General features: G+C 53.0%; 2 protein-coding genes across 2 annotated transcripts; both read left to right on the forward strand.

Annotated features, from left to right (window-relative positions):
* The first annotated feature begins 10,696 nt into the window (after positions 1–10,696).
* Positions 10,697–13,561, forward strand: HMX3 (H6 family homeobox 3). Its single transcript, XM_069797173.1, has 2 exons — positions 10,697–11,205; positions 11,436–13,561. Exons 1-2 carry the CDS (start codon positions 10,869–10,871, stop codon positions 12,044–12,046), a joined length of 948 nt encoding a protein of 315 aa, XP_069653274.1. The 5' UTR covers positions 10,697–10,868; the 3' UTR covers positions 12,047–13,561.
* Positions 13,562–20,003: 6,442 nt separating this feature from the next.
* Positions 20,004–23,462, forward strand: HMX2 (H6 family homeobox 2). Its single transcript, XM_069795700.1, has 2 exons — positions 20,004–21,209; positions 21,912–23,462. The coding sequence occupies exons 1-2, from the start codon at positions 20,930–20,932 to the stop codon at positions 22,457–22,459; spliced, it is 828 nt and encodes a 275-aa protein (XP_069651801.1). The 5' UTR covers positions 20,004–20,929; the 3' UTR covers positions 22,460–23,462.
* Positions 23,463–24,041: the final 579 nt, after the last annotated feature.

A 24,041-nucleotide genomic window follows, 5' to 3' on the forward strand; every position in this document is an offset into this window, starting at 1 on the left:
AAGCAGTTGGCAATGAGTGAAAGCACCTTCCAGCCAACGTTTATTCTTACTACTTTCTTCATGCATGCAGGGACTGACAGTCTGCTCCAGGTACCTCTGAAGTCTGGACGTGTAGAGACTCTGCCTGGGAGGCAAATAAAAAGTCTGGGCTCTGCTTGGCTCTGCTGGCCTCCACCAGTGCCCCTGGCTATAGCTTTTCTTCTTCTGTGTTCTTCAGCTAGTTTCTACTTTTCTGCAACATGTCCTTAAAAACCTTCTGGGCCTGAGAGATGCTGAAGAAGTCAGATACTCCTGATTTACTGTAGTCCGAGCAACAAATAGGTATGGAATAAATACGGCTGCTGAGCAAAAGCCTCCTGCACTCTGGAGCTAAAATGAAATAAAGAAAGGACCATGCCTTGGTGTTCCCTCTAGTAATGAATTTTAGCCTTTACCACAGGACCAGACCTTTGTATCTGCACAGAAAGTTCCTGAAGTTGTAGGAGATGATCCATGCAGAGCTGCTTTGAAAACCAGGACATCAGGCTTCACATTCCTTGTGCACAGATCAAGGTAAAACCCAGGGAGCCCTATGGCACGTGTTTTAAGGATTACTGTTGCTCTTGGTGTCCTGCAGCAGTGACTCAAGACTGCAGTGGAGCCACTTCATGCTATGAAAAAATATGTTTAGCATATTTTCACAAATTTCTATGAAATTTCCAGGAATATTGAATGGTGAGATCTCCTTTTCTTCCTTCTTTCTTTGCTTGAGTTTCTATATTCCAGTCCTCAGTTTCTGCTATGCTATATATCTTTCTAACACTATAACATTAATTTAGCAGAACACGATAGCATTGAAACTCTTGTTTAAAAGATGTGCAAGCATTGTATTTCTTTTGCAGGTGACACTGCGTAAAACATGATAAAAATATTTTTTAAAATGAAAGCGGAGGTAAACCCAACGTAACCTACCTCCTTGTTCCCTCCTGCAGGGACTGAAATGCTGAATAAAAGGACTGCAAGGAGTAGAATGCTTGCAATGTAAACAGATTTCTCAGGAATTTCTTTTACCATTGCTTGGATGAGAAACTTCTGCAAGATCTCCAGTAATTAATTTGCAGAGCATTTTCCTTGACTGAAACTATCAGTCATGCGCTGCCTTTGGGAGAGGTTGCAGCTCCTCTTTCCACGCTCAGGACCCCTTGCTCTGCAACTAACTTCTTGGATCCAAGTAAGACCATTGCAGGAAAGAGGTGTTTGTCATGCTGAGCCTTTGTCTCTGAGGCAGCTTTGCCTCAGAGACCCACACACCGCTGGGTTGGCTGGTGGAGCCCTTCATCCCTCTGCATCAGCAGTTACTTGCGTAAGCAGGTCTGTGGAGTCGGTGGAATTGCTTGTGTGAAGGAGTGCTCACCTAAAAACAAAGGGTCCTTTCTATTTGGTCCTTTGTAATTTCTGGTTCTTCATACGTTTTTACAGATGGATGGAATGGTTATAATGTTCCAAAATAAAAGACAGTTTTCTTTTGAAAAAGAGGCCATGCCTAGAAGTCGAGTGTGGAAAATGCTCCCTGTAGCCTTTTATTAGCTTCATTCACTCTAATATATCTGCCTTGTATGCCAAGAAAGTATAAACAAATGGCAGGGTATTGGTTTTTCAATAACAAGGTTTAAACCAAGGATATAAAAAGCATATCCTATCTGATGCTATTTATGAAACAATTAATATTGTCAATGTCTTCTCCATCTCCTCCAAGTTACCTGTACTGCATAAACTTTGATATATCTCTAAGAAGTACAAAAAATACCAGCTGGAGAATAAACAGGGCAACGTGCCAACACTATTGGAAAGGGAAACGATTTCCATGTCTTCTTATAAAATGCTTTGATATTAAAATAAACCAAGATGTAATTCGCTTGAATTTGCCCGTGAAGGCTCAGGGCACAGTCAACAAAGGGTCCTGGCTTTAGCTTGTAATCTCAGGATTTATAGGCAGTTAATTATTTTGTTGTTCAGGACCTTTTACAACGGCAGTAGGTCTCCAATTGTTCTTTTTGCCCCTCGAACCGCAACAATTCAGCCCCCGCTTTGTCTCTCTCGCGCGCCCACGCTCGCAGGTACGAGCTCCTGCCCCGCAGCCTGCTCCTAGCGCTGTCCTCCAGGGATGCCCGGAGCGCAGTGGCGGGGGGGGGGGGGGGGGGTGCAGGATGGCACCCACCGGCCCTAAGCCTGCCAGAAGATGCTCCGGGAGGCGCGGAACGGTGCGCGGACGCGGCGGTGCGCGGACGCGCGGGGCTCCGCGCCTCCCCGGGGCTGACCGTGGTGCTGAAGGGGGACCGCGCCTCAGGGGGCGGCGGGGGCGAGCGGCCGGCGTGGGGAAGGGTATGGTGGTACACCTCTTCGTGGTTGTGTTTGTCTCGGTACTGTTAGGATAATGGTAATAGCAATAATTCTCCGCAAATTAAGGTGGAAATCTGTTCCCAGACAAAAGGGAAAAGCTTTTGGTAGGAATATCATACGTAGCCCGAGTTTCCCTAGGTGAAGGTTATCGTGGCAGCTTTGCATTCCCGTTTTAATCACCTCCCTTGTTTGTCACCTGAAAATTTCAGAGCTGCTTATCAATAATCCTCCGTGTGTCATACTGCTGCAAAACATCCCGATCAATATATTATCATTTCAGAGCTTGATTATGAAGGTGAAGGGCATTATCAAGGACATCTGGAAATTCTGATCAGTGTTCTGCAATCCCTGATAGGCTTCAGTGCTTTTTTACAAGCATAGTCTCTGGAACAGAATAAAATCAGAATCTCTAACTAGAGAGACAGTGCCTTGTCCTCTCATTCATACCAACCCTTGCTGCCAGTAAACAAACAAACAAACAAACAAACAAAAAGCAGAGGTATCATCTGCACGTTTGCCCTGGAGTCTTTTAGCCTATCCTCTATTCTTCACCCTACTGCAGCTCTCAAGCACAGTAATACATAACAAACTTCTCACAGCAGCGTTATGTGTACTGGATACAATTTTCCTGGCTGCAATATTTGAGGCAACAGTGATCTAGAGAAAATGGAAATATATTAAAAGTTTTTTGGTTTGGTGTTTTGGTTTGGGGTTTTTTTGGGGGGAGGTGGGTTTTTTTATAACAGCATTACACAAGTAACTTAGTTCTCATACTCTGGGAATGACAACACATGGTCATGTGTTCTTTCCATCATGTGGATGGAAAGAATACACGTCAGGCTGCTGAAGAGAAACAGCTAGTGTTTGCTTAATATGTTAGGATTATTATTTTGTCAATTCTATTGCTCTGTACGTACTCAACAGTATATAAATGTATTACATTTAATGCGTATGCCTAGATGAAATTGTTCCACTTTCTGTCATACATAATATTATTATTATTTGCCCTGTCTGCCACCTTGAAGAAGATGTTCAATTTTACACAGTACCCTTTCATTGTTTTTTTTTCTGGTATTATTTATGGATCCTTAATGACAAGCCAAAAATCTACCTGATGTAAGATAAGGTGAAAAAGTCATCCTTGGTTCCTAGCTAGCTTTGTTAGCACTTCATGGTTGCTTCTTATATCTCTGTATGATGACGGGGTTTCAAGCCACCGTTCTGGACTGCAAGGCTGAATTGGTCACATCTCTGTGGCTTAATGTCAAAGACAATCTCCCATTATGCAGGGAACAGTGGTGTAACTATGATGGCCACAATGCTGATGAAGCTGAGCATTGGAAGTTTTGCACAATAGTGCATGTAGTCCTTCTACCGCTCTCCACCAGCATTGCTTTAATCAAGTTTATTAGTGACGAATTTCTGATATGTATTGCTAATGTTGAACTAAAATACATTAAAAATATTTTCTGCATAATGCTTGCCTTTCTAATAGATTTCTAATTTTTCAACCATGTAAAAAAAGAAGCAATGCTTGCTACGTAACTGTAAAGCTGTGACTCAAAGAAAGTTGATTTGGAATTTGGAGGAAAGAACTCTTGCCCCAGAGCAGTCATTCCTTGGCCTCTGATGCTTTGTCTTTATAATGTGGGTTTGAGCACTTATAATAATATAGAGAGAGTGGAAATAAGAAGCTTTGTTATCTGAGATTAGGTTTTCCCTGGAATGTACAGAAACGTTACATGTAAAGAAACCCAGAAACCTTTTCTCTGTTCTGTTTTGCAGGACTGGCAGAACAGGGTCTGTGCACCATGGGAGCGATGTGAGTACCTGAGCTGCCTGCATATCCGAAGACAAGATGTTGTGTTGATACCCCAGCCAAAAGAGGTAGAAGGACCCTCCTGTGGTGTGCATACCACTTGGGCTTCTTGGGAGTCCTGAAACATGGAGCTTGCCTGAGGAGTAGCCTTCCCTGAGGACTGGCAGGCGAGACAGGGTCATTAATAAGCGCAAAGCACACCGAGGTCTTGACAAAGCAGATCTTGTGGACGCACAAAATGGCCCCATCATTCATTTATTTTGCAAAACCACAAGCTATTTTGGGGATCTGCTGACTCAGAACATTCTCAGATTGTCATGTCATTTATAATAGAGGTTCTTAGGGAAATTAAAGTGATCTCAGGATCTTTTAATGAAATACAGCTCATGTTCAGTATGTACGTTCAGCATAACACTTGTACAATTGCCAAGGATCTCTGATATGAACACGCGAGTCTTTATAAGCAGCTGATTTTTGAGTCAATGGGCTGTAACACTTTTGAAATCAATGATTATTTAAGAACTCCTAAAACTGCACATTGTCTAGCTGCTGTGCACACAAACACTGGATCTACTCTGCTCTCTGTTGGCTCTCTGCAAATGGATAATTTGGTTCTGAGGTCTGAAGGCTGAGTGTGGATTATACACCTCTTTTCTAGCCCAGCCAGTAAAACATTCACCATACAGCTTTGCAGCAGTTTTTTATTTCAGAAGGAGCTGAAAATACTCAGCACTTTTCAGGTGGGGTTCCAGGACACTCGTGGATTATCATAAATAAGCTATTTATGGCCACAAAGAGATCTGCTTAATTAGGATTTCACCAGTGCTGATGTTTACACAGTTCATTTTGAATTTTTTTTTTTTTTTTGGTTACATTCTGTGTGATACCTCAGAGTTTACAACTTGGTATATAAGCACCAATCTTCAGATTTAGAAGCTGTAAAGCTACCATCTATCCATTGTTCTTCAGGTGTTTCTGTCCTCTCGTATTTTGAAACAGGTAAGATGAGTTCCAGTAAAGCTTAAGTTTGGATGAGATGTTAAAGAACAGCACGTGTTCTGCCTTGAAATCCTCCAATGATACTTTTCACAAGAGGTTTCCTCCAGTATATTTAGCTGACCTCTATTCTGAAAGTTCCCATGTGAAAATGATAAGTTGTGCACACGTGACTAATATCAACACAAAGATGATTGTACTTTCTAGAAATTAGACAGGTGGGCAGGTCACAATGACAAGAGCAAAGGATATGTTGTATGAGTTTGTGGTGACTTCAGGGCATCATATCACGTTATGTAGAGCATGTATGTAGTGCTGTATGAGATGAAGACTGTACTTAGATCACATCATTTGCCCCCATGGATTTATTCCAAACGACATGGAATTTGCAACAGCACTTGTTTCACAAAAACATCACAACCTAGAAATTTTTCCTCTTTCCTGTGAAAAGGATATCTTTGTGAGTCAGACGCAGGACTGTGATGAGCCTCAGAAATAAAAGTCTCATAAATTAAACAACCTGCTTTCTTGCAGTGCTATAAGGTTATTTGTCAGGAGAGACTCTCAGCTTGCCAGGAAGCCACCGGAAACGGAGACTTACAAAGCCTTCCATTTAAAGGTACAAAAATGCCATTGTAAGGCATAATAAGGGAACAACTTTAACTGTTCCAAAATACCTCTCAACCCACACACATCACATACACCCTGGTACACTCAACCAAGTGAAACCTGAGATAGGCTGCGAAGCATAACTCGCTTGTCGTTTTTCTAGTCTTGAATAAAATATCCTTATCAAATGCATCCTGCAAGAGACATTCCTTTTGATGAGAAAGTAGCATCCCGTTTCTGGGTAACCTCTGTTTGTTTCCAGTCATGCATTTCAGAAGAAGCAATTGAAAGAATGACAGAGAAATGCAATGTTTCTGAATAACTCAGATTTTACAAAGGCCCTGATAGTACGTAGCGGTTTGCAGTAAGAAGGGGAGAGCCATTGAGAATGGCTCAAACTCCACAGTAGTTAATCTTTGGCATTCACAAAATTGGTTTTAGCTGCCTGGACAGCACAACAGCAGCTCTAAAATCCGATGGTGGAAGAATTCATTTTGATTGCCTGTGAAAGGAGTGTTTCTGCGTGGGGCAAGCTGTTACCTGTGTTCTCATGCCTCCTTTCTTCTCCCTCTGAACATCTAAACCCTGATGCAAGGAGGTACTTCAGCACTTCCCTGTGGAAGAAACTGTTTAAAGTTAGCCATGAAGTCAGGTAGTGTCTTGATGGATTACTGCTTCCCTACAATTGCTGTGAGGCCAAATGCTGCAAACATCTACGGGAGAGCACGGGGCTCTTCTAGGGAGAGACTCCTGGCTGGCCAGTGCCACCTTCTGCAAAGACATGGCATGCTGTGGGGGAGGAGGTCCTGCTCCTGTCAAAAACCTTCTGTTGGAGCAGAAGCAGATGCAAATCTCACCGCTTCTGCCCTGCAAGTCCTGGCTGCAGTCCTCCCTCAGCTGGGCTGCCAGGCGTGCTCCCAGTTGGACAAACAAAGGAGCAAGGAAACTAAGCCCTGCACTTTCCTCAGCTCCCTCAGGATGGAAAAGAGGAAGCTGAACCCCAAGTGGCAGATGTTTGTCACCCGTGGTTACAGTGGGAGACACTCAGGGATGACAGCTATAAGGATGGTACAAGAATCTGTGTGAAATACAAGGATTGCGGGCTGCAGCGGGTAACTTCTGCCAGGCAAACAGGGCTGTTTTTTAGCACGGTGCTCTGTGAGCATGTAACATCAGCAGGCTGTAAGGTAGAGCATTTGGGAGCTAATGTAAGTGGAGCACCACAGAATCACACAGTACAGACTCACGCTTCAGCTTAGCAAGAGTGTAGCTCTTTAGAAAAATAATGAAAAAGAAGAGGCAGCGGTGAGACAGGATAAATAAGGAGATAAATCACTTTGCAATACAATGCAAGCCAAAACCTGAAAATAAACAATTACTTTAAATCATATCAAGCACCTATCACAAACATCACATTTATACAATTGATCCATGTGTAAATTAGCCAATTAATTCTGAATTGGAACACTAATGAAATAATAATTATCTGTTTACAATGGAATGGTACGAGTGCAGGTCTAGAAACAGAAATAAAGAAAGACTGCAGCAAAATCCACTCAGCTCCATCACGACTGGGCATGGGGGGTGGTCAATACCAGTCTTTAATGTCCAGATACTGGGGGGAGGGGGGGGAGCACAAATAAAATACATAAAAATACATAAATATGGGCCGCAAATGACAGAGGTGTAGAACGGCTCTTTCAGAACATTGCTTGCTTTTTTTTTTCTTTTTTTTTTTTTTTTTGTAACAGAGAATTGCAAAGCGGAAAATTCTTTTAACATCTTCGGAGGCTGGCTTTTGTTTTTTTGTCCCTGCTCGGCTTTCTGCCATGAGTGGTTGTTTACCCTGAGAGACTCCAGGGGGATTAGGACCTCATAGTTACCAAAGCAGTGAAAGATGGATGGAAAAGGGTGGGAGTTTCAATACAGGATGATTTTGGTGAATCATATCTAAATCAAAATATTCGCTGAGATGGAGAAAGGCAGTTCTGTAAGAACTTTGCACCCTTGACTTTTCATGTAAGAGCTGCAAACGGATAAAATAGAGCTTTAGCCCAGGTCCTCATATGATAGGCGAGAGCCCGAGTTAGGTGACTACCAGCTATTTTCTGTATAGGAACTATTTGCTGTCTCTCATTTTTTCTATACATTTTACCCCAGAGTTGAGGAGTATTTCTACTGAAATAACGTTTCTTTGAAAAATTCCTGATGAGCTTTACTTTGCCCGATGCCTTTAAGTGAAACAGTTGTTAACAAGAGCAGAATATTTCTGTAAGCTCCTATAAATTGCTGAGACCCCATCCCCTAGATAGGTTTTGTGGATTTTTCATTGCTGCACCTCCCTGTTTAACTAAACTGCTCCTCACAATGACACTAACAGTTTAGAAATGGTCACATAAGAGACGATGCTCTGAAAAAAGTCACGTACACTGAAGGTACACGAAATATCATGCCTGTTGCAGCCAAAAATATTACATGATTGGGTCTATGTAAATTTTCCCTAGATTTATAACCCCAAATGCTCAGGGGGAAGCAGAACTCCTGGGCATAGCTTACAAGCATTAACATTGAGAAGTCTGAGTCAGATAAAAGGTGTCTTATTTCAAATTGCCAGTTGTGCATCTTTAAAAGGGAAATAGCAAGAGAATTCAGTTACATTTGACTGGGGCATGAAAATGTTTAAATGTATAGATTGTTGCTCACACACACACACACACACACATGAACACACTTCTGAGTCTATAGCTCTGCATATGCCAGGACAGATTTTTGCAGTGCATGCTCACACGTACTTCCAATGTTTAGAAGCAGGCCAGAACTGAGAGGCTGGTATGGTCTCTTCTCTCTCTTCTTTCTTCCTTCCTCCTTTCCTTTCCTTTTTCTTCCTTTCCTTTCCCCTTTTCTTTTTCTTTTCCTTTTTCCTTTCCCCTTTCCCCTTTCCTTTCCGTTTTCCTTTCCTTTTTCCTTTCCTCTCCTTTTTCCTTTCCTTTTCCTTTCCTTTTTCCTTTCCTCTCCTTTTTCCTTTCCTTTTCCTTTCCTTTTTCCTTTCCTCTCCTTTTTCCTTTCCTTTTCCTTTCCCTTTCCTTTTTCCTTTCTTTTCTCCTTTCCTTTCCTTTTTCCTTTCCTCTCCTTTTTCCTTTCCTGTTCCTTTCCTTTTTCCTTTCTTTTCTCCTTTCCTTTCCTTTTTCCTTTCTTTTCTCCTTTCTTTTCCTTTTTCCTTTCCTTTTCCTTTCCCTTTCCTTTTTCCTTTCTTTTCTCCTTTCCTTTCCTTTTTCCTTTCCTCTCCTTTTTCCTTTCCTGTTCCTTTCCTTTTTCCTTTCTTTTCTCCTTTCCTTTCCTTTTTCCTTTCTTTTCTCCTTTCTTTTCCTTTTTCCTTTCCTTTTTCCTTTTTCCTTTTTCCTTTCCTTTTTCCTTTCTTTTCTCCTTTCCTTTCCTTTTTCCTTTTTCCTTTCCTTTTTCCTTTCTTTTCTCCTTTCCTTTCCTTTTTCCTTTCTCCTTTCCTTTTTCCTTTTTCCTTTCCTTTTTCCTTTCTTTTCTCCTTTCCTTTCCTTTTTCCTTTTTCCTTTCCTTTTTCCTTTCTTTTCTTTTCTCCTTTCCTTTCCTTTTTCCTTTCCCCTTTCCTTTTTCCTTTTTCCTTTCCCCTTTCCCCTTCCCCTTTGCCTTTCCCCTTCCCCTTCCCCTTTCCCCCTTCCCCCCTCCAGGTTCCCGACTCACCTCCACACGGGAGCCCCACCTGCCCCTGTTCCAAACAGCCGCCGGCAGAGCGGACCCCCCCGCGGCCCATACCCTCTACTACAAGCCCTACCGGAGGTCACACCACCACCACCACCACCACCACCACCCCCACCCCCGGCTCCCAGCCCCGTCCCGGTCCCTCCGCCGTCGTCCCGGCATTTCACCGCCGGGGTGGCGGCGGGACGCTCCCCCTCGGCCCGTCCCGGGCCCGGCTCGGGCGGGGGCGGCGCGGCCCGGCAGGGGGCGCCCTGTGCCCGGCGGCGGGGCCGGGCCCGCGGCCGGCAGCGGCGGGAGCGGCGGGCTGGGCCGTGGCCCGGAGCCCCCCGCCGCGGCCGGCGGCCCGGTGGTCGCCTCCGCTCCGCCGCCGCCGAGCTCGACGTGGCCCGGAGCTCCCCCGCCGCCTCCACCGGCTCCCGAGCTGCCGGGCCGGGATCGACGCCCCGGCCCCGGGAAACGGAGGGGGATCCGTGGGGAGAGCCGGGGAGGGAGCCCTCGCACAGCCTTCCGCCAAGTCCTGGGTCCTGCCCCAAGGCGGGACCCGGCGCGGCCCCGGGGCCCGGTAGCCCGGCTGGAGGGCTTTTGTTACCGGCGGGGGGGGTGCAGGGGGGGTGTGGGTGGGTGTGGGGAGGCGGCGCGGCGGGGCGAGGGGAGGTTTTTTGTGGCAGGAGCGGCGCGGTCCGTGGCCATTCGCCTCCTCCCGCGGTCGCTTCAAGCCAGAGCCGGGATCCCTTTGTGCTAATAAGCCCCGTCCTCATTTAGCTGCCTAATTGGACTATCTAAAGGCAATAACGGGCGGGCGCGCTCGTCGCCTCCAGCCACAGCAGCACGTCGGCGGGGCGGGCGGGCGGGCGGCGGCGGCGGGGGGGAGGCGGGGGGGAGCCGGGGCCGCGGCGGCTGCGGGCAGGGGCTGCGCGGAGCCTTCTCCTCCCGGCTGCCTCCCCGCCTAATCCCATTTGCCATTGTGCGTGCCCAATCGCCGTGTGCTCCCCGCGTTTAACTTGGATGACATTTTGATTTCATCATTAGCATCCGGCGCCAGGTTGACGCAGCAGCAGCGGCGGCGGCGGGAGGAGGCGGCGGCGGCGGCGGCGGCGGCGGCGGCGGCAGCGACGACCCCGGCTCTCCGCAGCAGAACCCCCCCGGTGCCTCCGGCTGCGCGGGTTCCCCTCGGTCCCCCCCCCCCGCCCTGCCGCCCCCCCATGCGAGGGGCCCCCGGCCGGCCCCTCCGCCGCGCTCCCCCGCCGCCCCGCCGCTCCTTTCCCCCGCGCCGCCGGGAACCGCTACCTGCGCGCCGGGCGCGGGCTGCGGGGCCAGCGGCGGGTACCGGAGGATGCCGGAGACCGGGCAGGAACCTCCTAACGCCCCTCCGCCGCCGGCCAAGGAATCCTTCTACATCAAGAACCTACTCAACGGCGGCCCCCCCAAGGCGAGCCCAAAACAACCGCGGGCTCTGTTCGCCCCCTCGGGCAAAGCGGCGGCGGCGGCGGCGGCGGCGGCGGTGGACGGCGCCGGTTTCGCCCTCTCGCAGGTGGGCGACCTCGCTTTCCCCCGCTTCGAGATCCCGGCACCGCGCTTCGCCTTGAGCGCCCACTGCCTGGAACGGGCCCAGACCTGGTGGTACCCCTACGCCCTGACGCCGGCCGGAGCCCACCTGCCCCGCACGGAAGGTACGGCTGTGCCCCCCTCCCTCCTTCCTTCCTCCTCTTCCTCTCCTTCTCCCTTCCCGGCGGGGAAATGGGGGGGGGAGGCCGGCGGCGGGGCGACGCGGGGACCCCCGGCCGGCTCGTCCCGCATCCCCCCGACGGGACGCGGGGGAAGACCGGGCGGTGAAGAAGGTGTCTCTTTGTGTCCCTTCCCCTCCGTACCCTCGCCCTTGCCCTCGTCCTTCCCCTTCTAGCCGCGGAGAAATCCCTGCTGAGGGACTCGTCCCCCGCCTCGGGCACCGACCGGGATTCCCCGGAGCCGCTGCTGAAGGCGGAGGGGGAGCAGAAGGAGCTGGACTCCAAGAGCCCCCCCGACGAGATCGTCCTGGAAGAGAGCGACTCGGAGGAGGCGAAGAAGGAAGGGGGAGCGGAGGACTGGAAGAAACGGGAGGAGAGCCCGGAGAAGAAACCCTGCCGCAAGAAGAAGACGCGGACGGTGTTCAGCCGCAGCCAGGTTTTCCAGCTGGAATCCACCTTCGACATGAAGCGCTACCTGAGCAGCTCGGAACGGGCCGGCCTGGCCGCTTCCCTCCACCTGACAGAGACCCAGGTGAAGATTTGGTTCCAAAACCGCCGCAACAAGTGGAAGAGGCAACTGGCGGCCGAGCTGGAAGCCGCCAACCTCAGCCACGCCGCCGCGCAGCGCATCGTCCGCGTCCCCATCCTCTACCACGAGAACTCGGGCGCGGAGGGGAGCGCGGGGGGCGGCGGAGCCCCCGGTACCCAACCCCTGCTCACCTTCCCTCACCCCGTCTATTATTCCCACCCCGTGGTCACCTCCGTACCGCTCCTGCGGCCCGTCTGAGGCCGCCCTGCCCCCTGCGCGGAGGGGCGCGGAGAGGCGCGCAAAATTCACCGGCCCCCCCCGCCCCCCCGCTCCGTAAGTACTTTCGGCCACTCGTGGGATTCGCCCGGCCCGGCGTGCGCGGAGCGGGGAGGGAAGGGGGGGGGGGTGTGGGAGGTGGGGGGGGGGGACCCCTTGGCAGGTGGCGCTAGGAGGAAAGTCACGAAAATTTAGGAAAAAAAATTAAAAATTAAAAAAAAAAATAAAAAAAGGGGGCGGGAGGGAAAGGAAAATAAGGAAAATGAAAGCGGGAACTTGTAGAGAACCCTGGAGCTGTCACACCTTTTGTAAACGTGGACAAAAACCGCGATGGTCTCGGTGGCTTTAGTTTTATTTTTGTAAAAAAAAAAAAAAGATGAAGAAAAAAAAGAAAAAAAAAAGGATAATAATAAAAAAATGAATGATCCCAGGCCGCTCCCCTCGAGATTTGCCAAATGCTAACAGGAAGCTGAATTTCTGTTCCTTTCGGACCTCTCCTTCTGCCTCCAAATTGTTCAGGCTCCTGATCCTGTCGTGACTCAAACTTCATCGACCGCTGCTTTTCATTTAAGCAGACCTCGGTACCGATTTGCCTCTTTGCTTTCCCATATTTTGTACCTTTCGGTTTCTGTCATGGGACTTTATACCGAGCAAGAAAAGCAGCCTCAAAGTGAACGGTTAAATACACCCGCACGCTTTGAGTGACCCTTATTTATTATCGTTTACTTAGATATTTTTAATTCTTGTTTATAATTCTTGTTTTCCTAGTTGTTGGGTTGGGTTTTTTTTTTCCTTGTAAAGTTATTTCGGTATTTGGGGGAAAAAAAATCTGTACCCTTTGCTTTCTTTTGTAATACTAATTATTATTATTATTATTACTGTACTTTTGAACTGTGCAATATTGTACGACGATTCTTAAAGCACTGCTTTTATTTGAATGGTGAGGAAAGGATTTTTAGCATTGTATAATTGCGTTCGTTCATGTTGTACAAAATAAAATAAAAAGGAATTAAAAGCGAAGGGAAGTGAGAAGAGAGGAGCAGGGCATGGGAATAAGCATCAGCCCGGCTTATGCGAATAAATAAGGGAGGTTCGGTGAGCTGGGCGCTTTAAGTGAAGGACAATCAACTTTAGGGTAATTTTAATTTATTTGATATGATGTACAGTTTCCTTCTGAAGTCCATCGAGTATGTGGATTTTAATAGGCAGAAATCAAGTGAGGAGCGGACACCTCTAGTCTCTCGCTGTCTTAGTGTCTGCTCACCTGTTGTCTGACAATTGTTTGCTGTCTTCCCAAGGGTTTGGGTTGGTTTCTTTATTTTAATTTAGTATTTCCCCCCCCCCTTTCGGTTGTACTCTCTGCCCTCTCGCTTTCTGTTAGGGATCGGTCCTATTTTTAAAACAGCCTATATTGTTATAAAGTTAATGTTGTGGTGGAAAAAAAAAATCAATAAAACCCGTTCCTTATCATTTTTTTAAGTGTGGCTTCGGGGGGGGGGGGGGGGGGAAGAAAAGAAATAAAAGAAGCGTTGTCTGGGAGCGCTGCGGCCCTGCTCGACCGGGGCTGCCGGCGGGGGCGGCGGGCACGGAGCCGCCCCCGCCGGGGGTCCCCGGGAGCGGGGGGGGGTCCGGAGGCCCCCTCCGACGGGGAGCGGAGGGACGGGGGCTGGGCAAAGGTGGGGGGGACACACCTTTCCCAGCTCTGCCGCAGCCTGCAGCATCACAGCCGGGTAACCCCGAGCGAGGAGGGGGGTCCCAGACCCCCAGGGACCCCCCCGGGATGGGCATGGAGGAGGGCGGGGGGGGGTGTTCGCTTCCCCCCCGAAGTCCTGGCCGCCTCTTTCTCTCCCCCCCCGGCGGGGGTGGGTGCTGCCCTTCCCCTTCTCCCCGCTTCTCCTGGGGGGGGGGCTGCCACAGGGGGTTTGTCCAAAGGCACCCAAGGGGGTCGTGTCTCCAACCCCCACCCCCGGGTTGCGCCCCTCTGCCCCACGGCCGGAGCCGTCACTCGTGTTAATGCAGCCGGCAGGGTTATTTGGAGAGAGGATCGCTCTCCGCTTCCCGAAGATTGGCCCGAATCGACGTGTTTATAGCGCCGAGGGCAGGACTTGGGGCCAAAGAAATCAAAATAAAACTCAACGTTCCGAAAAGATAATCCTGCGTTTTCTTTTCGTTTGGGATAAAAACCCTGGCAATGGGTCGTAAATGAAAAATAAACAGAGTTTCGGAGTCAAAATACGCTGCTCGCTGTGTCGCCTACAAACAGAGTGATGCCTTTTCTGTTTGCAGTACTAACTTTGGGACAAGTCGCTTGCGGCTCATTAAAAATATTGTTGTAATAGCAAATACGTTTTTCCATTTTACAGCGCGGTAGCACGATGTTATCAAACGGCAAGCAAAATAATAATAAAAAAAAAACCAAACCCCTCATTTATTTGTGGTCGGTACCCAGAAAACGATTCCGGACGGTCCCGGCCCTTTCCCAGCCGAGGAAGGAGCAGTTGGACGCCAGCGCGGTCACCCCCCGCTTGCGCGGCTCCGTTCCCGCAGCGCGGCCCTTACGCGGCTGCGGACACGGGTGGGCCGGGCGTGGACAGCGGGCACTGACCCGTCCTGCACGTCCCAGCGCCTTCAGGGGCATTTTCCAGGGGAAAGTTTGATCTTGGCGGGGTGTGATGGGGCTCGGGTAAGAGCTTTTTTTTTTTTTTTTTTTTTCTAATTAAGGAAAAAAAAGGGGGGAGGGGAACGGGAGGGAAAAAAAAGGGAAGAAAAAAAAATAGGAAAACCAGTGCCCAGGTTTTCTGCTTCTTGCTGCCGCGGAACCGACGGCAGACAACAAGCTGCGAAAGCTCGCAAGGAAGGTGGGCTGAGGGCGTGTGAACCCAATTCGTCGCCCCCAGACCCGCACCCCCCCTGCAGCGGGGCTGCCCGGGCTGGGTCACGCTTTTCTTCCCTCTCCAACCGGGAGACAAGCCCTCGGAGCGGGATGCTCCTTTCTGTCCCGATCCGCAACTAAACCGAGTCTGGCGCTCAGATTTTTTTTTTTTTTTTTCAAGCCTTCGAAAAGTCTCCCCAAACTCCATCCTATCCCCAAACGCTCCGGCAAACCGGGAAGCGAGAGGCTGAATCTCTCCCTTCCAGGGACGAGGTGACATTTCGCGGTGGATGCCCACCGAGCGAGGGCTCTGCAGCAGACCCGGCTTTTTCCCGGCTTGAGCTGAGCCGCTCTCGGACGGGGAGAGCCGGCGAGGAGCGGGACAGGCTGCCAAGGTACACCCCCCTGTACCCCCCCTCCACACACACACACACACACACACACAACCCCCCCCAGCACCCCTGGCCCTGCTTAAACTTTCTGCAGAGCCCGCATCAACTGCTGCGCTCGGATGAAGTGAAAGCAATCGCTTTGAGTGGCGGTGGGAAAAAAAAAAAATCATCTTTACAGAGACTAAAACTGTTTGGCAGGGAGGTTGGTGCGATTCAGAGAAAGTTGCTTCATTCCTCTAAGCTGTTAGCAACTCCGCGGCCACTTCTGTTTACTGCTGCAACCCCGCTCGGCAAATCTCTGCCTTTGTTTGCAATTCAAGAGATAACACGTTTCTTCTCGGCCACTGTTTTGAGCTTGGCTGAACAGAACTAGCTCGCCTGTTTGTGGTTGAAACATACATGTATTTCTTTTATTTGGTAGTAAATAGAGGCTCGTTGTGTATAGTAAACAGCGAGGGGGGAAGATATAAACTTCCCGGCCACCAGATTTGGGGATTCAGAAGAGTTTTGCCTCCCGGAGGGCTGGAGTAGGGACGGGGCTGCGCGGTTCGGCCCCTCCAGCAGCCGCACGCAAGTTTGGGAGGTTGGTATTTTTTTAATTATTATTATTAACTTTTTCTGCACCCCAAGACTTGCACGTTTTCTGCTGCAGGTTGGTGGGAAATGTTTGATTCTGCTGGCAGGGGCTGCGACGTGCAGGACGGGCGGCAGAGGTGGGGACACAGGGAGCAGCTCCCCGCTCTGGGGGAGTAATCCCGCTTTAAAACAGAGTGGAAATACGTGGGGTTTGGGGTTTTGGGGGGTTTGAGGGTTTTGGGTTTTTTTTCCCAAATATGCTGCAAGTGTCTCTGTAATAATCACTTTACTCTATCGACTTGGTATAGTGTGCTAACGGAATGAGAAGACCATTAAGAGCATTAACAGATTGGTACAGCATAATGCTTCAGTTCATATTGATCGCGAAACGTCTGTAAAATATTGTTTCAAATGAATCTATTGTTCCTGCGCTCTTTCGGCGGTGTTGATGACCTTGGTTTGTTCTCGCACATCCAAATTATCCTCTCGCCGCTCCCATAGGATTTGGAACCGGGTGGCGGGACCCGCCGTCCCGGGCCTCCCCCGTGGATCCGTCCCTACCCGAAAGCGTAGTCTGAGGGGTCGGAATCACCTCAAGAATGTGAGGGGGGAAAGAAAAAAAAAAGAAAAAAAAAAGAAAAAAAAGAAGGAAAAAAAAGAAAAAAAAAAAAGAAGGCAAAGGGAACGGCCCCGGTGTGAGTGTGCCCCTGCTTGCGGGTGGGGTGGGGCTCGGCCAAACCTCCCTCCGCTCCGCACCGTGCGCGGATGCGGGGGTTGAGCGCTCGGGGGCGGCTAAAACCGACCCCCCCCGCCGCCCCGGGACCGCACGTCCCCGGTTTAAGCCTGCGAAGTTGCCCGACGGAGAGGTGTAAACCTGTTTACATCAATATCAAGTCGAAGCGGGGAAGGGGGGGCAGATCCTGCAGCCTTTCCCCGGGCAGCCCCCCCTCCACGCACACCCGCGCCCCGGGCCCTTCGTGACTCTCTCGAACGGGTCGTGTCTATTTTACAGCCCGAATCTGTCAATCCTTCTCGCTCGGCGCCATGTCTCCGATTTAAAACTCCCTCGCCCCACTCCTTGCCGCCCTCCAAGGGGCCGTAGGAGGTCCGTGTCCCCCTACCCCCCCCCCCCCCGCGGGGACACGCGTGTCGCCCGGGCGCTCCCGCGGGCGTGGGAAGCGGCAGCTCGACGGGAATAAAAGCTCCGCTTCTCTCAGGTTTGGTCACCTGGTCTTGGCTCTCCTGAGCTCTGATATTTTAAATAAATATAAAGAATCTCTTGCTCTCCTCAGCTCTATTCGCCTTCATGATGGAGTGGAACCATCAGATTTTCATCAAAGTTCTATTAAGTGAAACATAGGTTGCAGGGCACCCTCTGATTGAAACAGTTTAAATTTTAATTGTGTTTTTAATTTGACATATAGTTGCAGAAAGGAATGACACTACAACGCCAAGGGGCGGTCGATTTTCTTAATTTCTCCCAGAGGAATTGATGAGTCTATCAGGCCACTAGATTGGAAACACATTAAAGCTCTCTGGTTAGGTTGTTAATTGGAACTTGATGGATAGGGGGCCTTGGATAGGCTATGCTGATCCAATCTTCATGACTTTCTGTTTTCCAATAAATTACACGATTCATTTTCCAGCCACAGATTACATAAATTGTACACCTCTAGGGCTCTCTTTTTCAAATAGGGAGCCCTTTTCCCCAAAAGCCTATTGCGAGATGTCATTTGCACCAAAAAACGAGCAGCAGAGGCTCTTGAATGAAAATCGAAACATAATCAACGTTTATACTTAGAAAATTTATTGAGATCATTTTCTCTGGTATTTCCTTATTTTAAAGTTTGGACGCGCCATATATCATAATCCACACGTGTAAAGGGGACTGTGTTTAATATTTATCGAAGCTTGATTCCAAGATCAAACTTGTTTATGACTTCATCTGTCATTTCAGAGGGAACCTTCTCCCGATATTACGGCCGCTCAACAAGCCTATTTTCCGAGCGCTGCAAAAGCAGCGGAGATCAATTTTTATTAGGCTCCCTTTGAAAGCTTGCTCAGGGCCACTTTAATATCGAGCATTGTAATAATCTGGAGATCTAAACTTTAAGCGTTCGCTCTGTCTTTCAAAGTTTATCTTCGCCGTGGCGTTTGATCATCTGTGCCCCGACGGGACGGGCTGCGGGGCGGCGGGGGGGGGGAGCGACCAGCCACGGGTTGCCCCCACGCAAAACCCTTAACGTGGCCGCCAGCCCCTGCCCTGATGAATATTTGATCAGATGGTAATGAGAGCGTGGCTGGGCCCCCTCGGCCCGCCGGTCCTCCCCTCCCGGCAGCGACGGCGAGCATCCCGCAGAACCTGCCTCGGCTTCCCTCCCTGCCGAGCGGAGCTGCCGCTTCCCAAGTTTCGCCTGAAATACTCATTTTAGGGAAATCGGGTCGTTTTCTCGCTGTGGCCGGGCAGACCTCACCCCTGCCCGCCGCCCTTGTGCATCCTACCCCGGCCAACGTCCACCTCCCCGGCCCGGGAGCATCCCCCCGGCCCCGGCCGCAGTCACCCGGGCGTCTCCCACGGGCACGACCCCCTCCGTGGGGAAGGGAAGACCCCGCTGGTGACACACCTGACCTGCTGGTGGGCTTCGAAGGAAAGGAGCTTTGCAGTGGGAGGCAGCTGGAGGCCAGCGGTGCCACCGCTGTGTCACCTCGGGGGGCTGCCCGGGGAGGGGGGGGGGTTGCTCCTCGGTCGTTCTCCTTCCCTGCACCGGGCCCGTCCCCACGAAGGAGCCGAGGGGCTAGCAGCCCCCAGGGGGTCTCCCCAGGCCGGGCTGGTCCCCTCGAAGGCTTTTGCCCGGAGCCCCCCCCCCGCCTTGCCCCGCTCCCCCGCCCGCGGGAGGGGTGCTGGGGTCTGGGTTGCGGGGCCAGCCGGGGCGGCAGAGCGGGATGAAGGACGATTTCTTAAATTGTATTTCAGTGCGGGGTCTTTCCGGGTTAATGAGCTGACATCATGATTAAAGCTGACCATTTGTAATGTGTCGCGACCCTGTTGAAAAGCACTGAAAAGGTTAATGTGGTAAAACAGGACAGCACCTGCCCCTCACAGGGAGAGGAGGAGCTGGAACACTTTTCCTAATCAATTAGTCCATTAATGAGTCTATCAAGTAGTTAAGTAGTTAAAGATTATGCCGCTGGTCTGGGTAACAGTCGTCATCTCGCTATACCTAATTATATTATAAGTACTTTATTCAATATACCAGACATAATATGGTGACTCGGAGTTAATGAAAATGTCATTTTAAAACGTCTTGACATTTGTCTCTATTGATTTGTATATTTCCATCTCATTCTTTGCTTTCCCCGATTTGATTTTTTGGGGGTGGGTAGGGGGTGGGTGTTATGTTTTGGAGAGGGGCAACGACGGCACCGGGAGGAGGAATCAGCAGCCGGGGCCGGGCTGCCTCGGCCGGCGTGGACCCCCGGCCCCACGCCGCTCGGGCAACCGGGGGTTAAAAAACCCGGTGCCGGACCCCCCGCCAAGGCCAAGGGTATCACCTGAACACGAATACCATCAAAACCACCGGGATTTCTGAGCTGGAGCAGCTCTGACCACTCGCTCCATTCCATCGGATGCCTCCCCAGCCGTGCCCGGGGGCTGCAGCAGTGTGTCCCCCCCTTCCCCCGTGTTATTTTACCGGAGCTGTTGACCCCTGGCCCACGGGGTACGGGGCCAGTGGCCCAACCGGTCGCAAAACTCGCCCCGTCTTCATTAATCGACGGTATTTCCAGGCGTGGCTGGGGCGCAGCCGTCGGGGCTGGCTGCGGGGTAGGGGACAGCCCACGGACACGGGTGACCCCAGCGGGGAGGAGGGTCGAGGGAGGGGGTACAGCCCTTTAGAGTGGCGGCAGGGGGAGCCTGGGGCTGGTGTCGTCCCCACCGGTCCCCTTTCTGCAGCTTCCCCGGGGGGGGGCAAGAAGGAACCGGGCCCACTCTCGGGGCTCGGGTGTCCCTCGGGCCCAGCCGCGGCTCCGTGAGCTCCCGGGAAGGTGGGGGACCCCGGGGGGAGTGTCCCTGTCCTCGGACCCTTGCTACGCCCCCCACACACCGTTCTCTTGGGGGTAGGTGTGACAGAGCGGCTGCCGCCCGCAGATTTCCCCTTCCACGGGAAGGAGTGGCGGGGGAAGAGCTGCGACGGCTGTGATTTATTCCCCCCCCCTCCCCGAGGGGAAGAGCCCCTGACTCCTGACAAAGTTTATTTGGAAAGGCAGCAGGACGTCCCCTCCCTCCCTGCTCCCCCCGGGCTTGCAGACCCCGGGAAGAAAACGCAGGAGGCATTTCTTGAGCCATTTTTTCCCGGCTGCAGCGCAGCGCAAAAAATAAACCATTTCCCGAAGGTTTTTCCCAGCGCTGCCGAGCAGGCAACACACCGTAACAGTTGGGTTTGGTTTTGTGTGGGTTTTTTTTTTTTTTTTTTCCCCTCCTCTAATGAGCCAGAAGGGTAAAGATCCCCGGATATGCACAAGATGTTTATCCCAACACCCCCCTCCCCGGCATAAGACATTCAACCCACGTCCCTCTCACCCACTCGAGGTGGAGGGCGAGGAGGCATGGCGGGCTCTCAGCATCCCTCCCCGGGGGGCGCGGGGGTGACATTAGCCCCTTAAACCCCCGAGGGACGGCGGTGGGGACCCCGCGGGGGTTCTCCCCGGCCCCCCCCCCCCCACCACCCCGACCCCCGTGGGTTTCCAAACTTTCCGTGGCCGCCGTGATTGGCGCGGCGGAGGCCACCTCCATGCAAATGAAGCCCCGCCGCCCGCCGCCCGCAGATCAATAGGGACGCGGGGGAAGGAGCATGCAGTCCGCCTGGGCAGGCGTGGGGAGAGCCGGCAGAAGCAAGCCGAAAACACCCCCCAAAACAAACCCCCCGTCGTCGTCGTCCCCCCCCCGCCTCCTTTTCCCGCACACCCCGGCCCCCCGAGCTCCTCTAAAGCGAGAGCTTCCCTCCTCTGCTTTCTTATGAACCCAGGATGAGCAGCAAGGAAGACCCCAGCAAATGCTGTCCGGCGGCTGCTCCCATCTCCAGTTTTACCATCCAGTCCATCCTGGGCAGCAGCGGCAGCGCCGAACCCCCCCGGGAAACCGGTGGGAGGGTGACAGCCTGGCCCCCCCGCGGCCGGACCCTTTCCCTTTCCTCGGAGGACGAGGAACCGGAGGAAAGCTGGAAACATCGCGGCTGTTTCTGCCCCGAAGCTCAAAGCCCCGCCGAGGCTTGCCGCAAGCACCAGCCCCTCACCTTTACTTGTCTCGGTGAGTACCGGGACGGGGCGGACGGGCCCCCCCGGGATGGGCCGCGGAGGGCTCGGCCCCGGCCCGGCCCCCACCCGGGGCGGGCGGAGAAGGGGGGGGGGGGAATGTCGCACCCTCCCTGCTTTCGGGGCAGAGCGTATTTGCGCCGTCCGTGGCTGAAAGGGGGGGGAAGAACACCCTTAAAAATAGGGTGGCTTTTTTTTTTTTTTGGTGTTTTTTCCTCTTCCCGCCCCACCCGGGGTTGATTCCCCCGAAGGGGCGCGATGCGATGGGTAACGCTGGTTTGCTTCGATTCTGCTTTATTTACAGCGCTCGGGCAAAGGGGGGGGGGAGAAAGATCTTTATTTTTTTTTAGCGTTACTCCTGACGAAACGGTCTGTGAAATGCAATGCTCTCAAGTAAAATCCGCCGGCTCGTGTCGGATAGGAAAGCACCCCTAGTCTGCTACTCGGCTGCCTTCGCCGAGGCGTGCACGTCCGTCCGTCCGTCTGTCTGTCCGTCCATCCATGTGCTGGAGGGACAGGGATAACCCCGAGGGGGATGGCTTCCCTCCTCCGGGAGGGGAGGCGGCGGGTGCTTGTCCCGGGGGCTCCCCTCGCTGCTTCTCCCCCCCCCCCAAGCCGGGTCGTCGGGGAGGTCTCTGCCGTCGGGGGGTGCCGGTACCGGCCGCCGTGCGACCCCCGCGCTATCGTTGTGTTACAGGCAGCGCCAAGGGGAACGGAGCGGCGGCGGCGGGCAGCGGGGAGAGGGGGTCCTTCCTCTCGCCCCCCCAGCAGGACTGTAAGGAGGAGAAGGAGAAACCCCTGGGACCCTCCTCGCCCTCCTGCGGGGACCGGCAGCGCGACGGCGGGGACCGACAGGCCGGTGCGGCCAAGAAGAAGACGCGGACGGTGTTCAGCCGCAGCCAGGTCTATCAGCTGGAATCCACCTTCGACATGAAGCGCTACCTGAGCAGCTCGGAACGGGCCTGCCTGGCTTCCAGCTTGCAGCTCACCGAGACCCAGGTGAAAACCTGGTTCCAGAACCGCAGGAACAAGTGGAAACGGCAGCTCTCGGCCGAGCTGGAGGCGGCCAACATGGCCCACGCCTCGGCACAGACTCTGGTGGGGATGCCGCTGGTGTTCAGAGACAATTCCCTCCTCCGAGTGCCGGTGCCCCGGTCCATCGCCTTCCCCGCTCCTCTCTACTACCCCGGCAGCAACCTCTCGGCCTTACCGCTCTACAACCTCTACAACAAGATCGACTACTGAGCCGCCGGCTCTTCCCTTCCCTCCCCGCGGTCGCCCCGTCGGGGCCGGGACCGGGACCGGGGAACCGGGAAACCCGGGGCCGGGGCCGCCGCGGGGGCTTCGTGCAGGTTCTCGGCCCTCCTCCGCGGTGGGGACAAGAGGAACGAAACTGATGGGAGGGACGGGCAAACGGAGAAGCCCGGGGAGCCCGGGGGGCACCCCCCCTGCTCCCCTCCCACTATCCTGCCACTTGAAAACAAAAATAATTAAAAAAGCGTTATTTCAGATCTGTAAATATTTTTAAAGAAAGAAAACAAACAAAAAAATAAAACGTTTTAAGCCTCGTTTGTAAATTTGCCAGCTCCATCGCCTCTTCCCACCGGGCGGCCCTGCCCGGAGGGGTACCCCGGGACCGGGGGGGTGCCCCGCAGCCGGACCGGGCACGGTGGGAGCCGCCGCTGCGGGAAAGGGCCCGCGGGGCCTGGGACCGATGGACGGGAGAGCGAAAACGACATGTTGTAAAGCCGAGGGTTTATTTTATTTTTTTTATATTTTTTTTTTCTGCCTCCTGCTCGTTATCTCGTTTCCTGCAGGGATTCCCAGGCGGGCCTGCCCCGTACCCCTGCCCGTAGTCCCGCGGGACCGGCGGGGGCTCGGTCCCCAGGGTTTGGCTGGAAGACGAAGGGCCTTTCTCAAAATCTCAGAAGCGATTTCGGAAACGGGGACCGTTTTTCTGGTTTGCGGAGTATTTCGCTAAAAGCGGCGGTGACAGGCAGCGGGGCCGGCAGGTCCCGGTGATCGATCCCGGTGCCCAGCGGCTCCTCTCGCCGCCCCGGGGCACCCACGGCTGACTCCCCACGGAGGACGGAGTCAATCGTTCGCACAAAAAAAGTAAATCCCGCAGCAAGCGGGATTTAAACGGCGGCCACCGGCTCCGCGGGTACCGCCGGTACCGGGCGATGTTTACAGCACCGATAAGGGGGGTGCCTTCGCCGGGTAACGAAAAAACAAATAAAAGGGAGGGAAATAAAAAATCCGCAGGGATAAATAAGGTGGTTCTCGACGCCTGGGAGCGAGGAAGCTCTCCCTGCCCTTCCCAGCCCGTATCTGAAGCCGCAGACCCCCGGTTTGCTGCCCGGTGCTGCCCTTGCCCGGCGGTAGCGGCGGGACGGGGGGGACACCGAGGTGACCGGGTGCCGGTGCGGTCGCTCCGCCTTTCGGGCTCTTTTTTTAGGGGGAATAATTCGTATTTCGGGTTTGCCCGTTAAGGTTGTTAAAGCCCGGCAAGCAGCTGTCCCTGGCGCCGTGGCCTGGTTGGGACCCGCCGGGGCCCGGGCCCGCCGCCGTCTCCCGTGGTGGTGGTGGGGGAACCGGAGGGCGCTCACCCCCCACCGCGGCCCCGGGCAGCCCGGGGCGGGGGGGGGGGTGAGGCCGCCGCAGCCCCTCCCGGGACCCGCCCGTGTGGTTCCCCCGGGACACCGCAACGCCGGTGCTGCCGCCTCCCAGGAACCCCCGTTAGCAGCCGCTGGTGATAACGGGAGCGACGGGGAAAGGCGGCCGACCGACCGAACCCCGCCGCCGCCGCCGCCTCACCGGGCCCGGC

Source organism: Haliaeetus albicilla, chromosome 11 (genome assembly GCF_947461875.1).
Source record: "Haliaeetus albicilla chromosome 11, bHalAlb1.1, whole genome shotgun sequence".
Lineage (NCBI taxonomy): Eukaryota > Metazoa > Chordata > Aves > Accipitriformes > Accipitridae > Haliaeetus > Haliaeetus albicilla.

Excerpts from the sequence above, each read along its gene's own strand:
- HMX3 (XM_069797173.1), top strand. The coding sequence starts at position 10,869 with ATGCCGGAGACCGGGCAGGAACCTCCTAACGCCCCTCCGCCGCCGGCC. Across the intron at positions 11,206-11,435 it reads CCACCTGCCCCGCACGGAAG|CCGCGGAGAAATCCCTGCTG; the intron begins GTACGGCTGTGC and ends TTCCCCTTCTAG.
- HMX2 (XM_069795700.1), top strand. The coding sequence starts at position 20,930 with ATGAGCAGCAAGGAAGACCCCAGCAAATGCTGTCCGGCGGCTGCTCCC. Across the intron at positions 21,210-21,911 it reads CCTCACCTTTACTTGTCTCG|GCAGCGCCAAGGGGAACGGA; the intron begins GTGAGTACCGGG and ends GTTGTGTTACAG.